This window comes from Notothenia coriiceps, unplaced genomic scaffold, assembly GCF_000735185.1.
Source record: "Notothenia coriiceps isolate Sejong01 unplaced genomic scaffold, NC01 NC01_scaffold00017347, whole genome shotgun sequence".
NCBI lineage: Eukaryota > Metazoa > Chordata > Actinopteri > Perciformes > Nototheniidae > Notothenia > Notothenia coriiceps.
In genome coordinates this window covers 26,580-29,351 of record NW_011350048.1, presented here as the reverse complement: position 1 = coordinate 29,351, position 2,772 = coordinate 26,580, and the positions used below count along the sequence as shown (strand labels likewise).

The following is a 2,772-nucleotide window of genomic DNA, read 5'->3' as shown; positions in this document are numbered from 1 at the left end:
ATTTTTTTTTTAAATAATTTTTTTTTTTCAGTTGAATTATACTTAAAGTTCAGGGTAATCAACTGTTAAAAACATACTGTTCACATTTTCTTTCTCCAATAAATGGATGTTTCCAAAGTCAATGAATAATCGCATTTAATAATCGCAATTACAATTATTGACCCAAATAATCGAGATTATGATTTTTGCCATAATCGAGCAGCCCTAAAATTGCTCCTGTGGGGATTGTCCACAGTACTGAACGTATGTAAGTAGCTTTGGATAAAAACGTCTAATAAGTAACATGTAATGTAACATACAGTAAGTAGGTACCCGAAACTTTGACATGGCGTACAAGAGAAAAGAAAAAAAGCTGGTTATTACATTGACAATTTACTGAGAATAGTCTAAAGCTGCCAGTCGACAGCATCGTAGGCATAAACAAAAAGGCCGAGGGTAACCCACTACCAGAAGTATTATTTTGCCGCTCTGTCTCCAGGTGACTGCTCCCTTCCTCCATGTGGGGGGGGTCTTCCTGCTGACCGCTCTCTCCTGGCCCGTCGCTCTGCATTTCTTCCGCATGACCAGCAGAGGTGAGGAGAACATCTGGATCTTTGAATTTACTTTTTGTAATGATTATGTACTTATATTTGTATATTTCTGGGCATGTGTAAATGCTAACTGGTGTAAAAACTTAATCCTGAAAAATGTATTACTCAGAAAACTAATACTAAAATAATGAAAGTTCTCTCTGTGTGTTTCAGTGAGGGGGGGGCTGATCCTGGGGTTTTACCTGAGCTTCCTGTCCGTCCTCTATCTGGTTCCCCTCGGTCTCTACTCTCCTTGTATCAAAGAGGTCGGGACCCTCGGACCCCCGCCGGCCCTCATCGGACACAGAGGGGCCCCCATGGTGAGCGGGAAACAAAACAAAACTTTATAAAATATATATAGCTTGTTACTTTTTTTTTAATACTTTTTTTCAATTAATTTAATTCATCCCAACATTGTATTCTATGTTCAAGATACAAATTCATTTTTATACATGCAGTATAAATAAAATAACACATAGAAACATGTCTTAGCATATGCCTTGAATACAAAAGCAAATATGGTAAAAATATACAATACATATAAAGAAGGGAATCAAAAATGCGAATGTCTCATTTTATGTTTTAATTATTATTGTTCTCGTATCAACAGAACGTCTCTTTTTAAAAACGTTTTATTTATGATTAAGGTAATTGTTTGTTGTTGTTTTTAATACTCAGACACATTGACAAAGAAAAGCAGCAAATTCACACATCTGATAACACTGTTTGGGTAGATTCACGTGAAAACATTACTACATAATGACTTGATTGAAAAAGTTGCTGCTCTAATAAGGTCATGGAATAATTCTGAAAGAGTTGAACCCTTTGACGTCAAGAGGAAAGATTTGTAGAGTTTAGATACAAACNCCTTCCTCCTTATCTTCCAACCGTTTGGACGCAGACTTGCATTTCCCCATAACGATGTTGCTTAGCAACCGGCGTAAACGGACCTTCGCGCTATCAAGCAGTGAGCGTGCGATGTCCTGTTCAGATGACGTCAAATCCAACGGGATGCCATAAATAAACTACACAGAATCACACTACACACCTACGCAATGATTACATTCAGGCAGACTGTAGAATACAACCTCTTTGGACCATTTATATACTTATTGAAAACAAGCCACTAAATGTAATACCTTTAATACTTTTTAATAGCCTTCATTTTTGCTAAATTTATTTATCAACTTTTAGGGTCTGCACTGTCCTCTACGAAGTGTGTGGATTCACTGAGATATCCATCAGGGAGGGGAGAGGGCTGCTTGTATGACTCTCAGAAGCCTCTTCACTTCTTCTGGTGTGTTTATATATCCAGTGTTTTGTGTAACTGTGTTCCAGCTGGCTCCAGAAAACACCCTGATGTCATTTGAGAAAGCCGTGGAAACAGGAAGTGAAGGTCTGGAGACGGACGTCACCATCAGGTCAGTCAGCCGCTGGATATATATATACTGGATATATGGAAGATTATTCGCCTTTTATTGAAAATACAACATGTTTTTTGTCATTGGTTGATACTATAATGGTTGTCTGCATGAAGACTCTGAATAAAATTGAACTTTCTAGTATAAAAAAGTAGAATAAAGTGTATAGTATTTTGTACAATTTTGAAAAAAAGTAATGTTATAGCCTTCTAATATACTGATAAAAGCCAAATAGGAAATAGCAGTTGATCCGTGATGCGTACTTTTTTATCATCGATATTGATACACAGTTTAGATTTCCCTGACATGTTGACCACAATAACAAATAAAGGGAACCGACAGATTACATTTCACTCATGACATTTGATAACATGTGATAAATAAGTACACGTATTGATTGATCATCATGTCCTGGTTGCAGTGTGGACGGAGTCCCCTTCCTGATGCACGATCAGACGCTGCGTCGGACCACCAACGTCCAGCACGTCTTCCCCAACAGAACCAACACGGCCGCCTCCTTGTTCAGCTGGAGCGAGCTGCAGAGCCTCAACGCCGGAGCCTGGTTCCTCTCCGTGAGTCTCAGGAGAGATAAACGGATGGAGACATATATGATGCATATGTTTTTTAATTTATTTGTGATCTCATTTTTATAGGGATGAATACACAACATGTACAACCAAAAGCACACAGTGGCGATTCTAGAGTCTGTGGGGGCCCTAGGCAAACATTCACTGGGGGCCCCACGAACCAGCTTTTCATCACCACGCACAGCCGACCCCCCC

The 2,772-nt window shown here is 39.0% G+C and overlaps 1 protein-coding gene across 1 annotated transcript in view; it reads left to right on the top strand.

The window, feature by feature from the left end:
* Positions 1–2,649, top strand: part of LOC104950274 (glycerophosphodiester phosphodiesterase domain-containing protein 5-like) — a 5,805-nt gene extending 3,156 nt beyond the window's left edge. Inside the window, exons 3-7 of the mRNA XM_010776766.1 lie at positions 479–572; positions 744–889; positions 1,908–1,990; positions 2,412–2,562; positions 2,644–2,649. Coding sequence (XP_010775068.1) covers positions 479–572; positions 744–889; positions 1,908–1,990; positions 2,412–2,562; positions 2,644–2,649 — 480 coding nt within the window. The remainder of the gene's footprint in view (positions 1–478; positions 573–743; positions 890–1,907; positions 1,991–2,411; positions 2,563–2,643) is intronic.
* Positions 2,650–2,772: the final 123 nt, after the last annotated feature.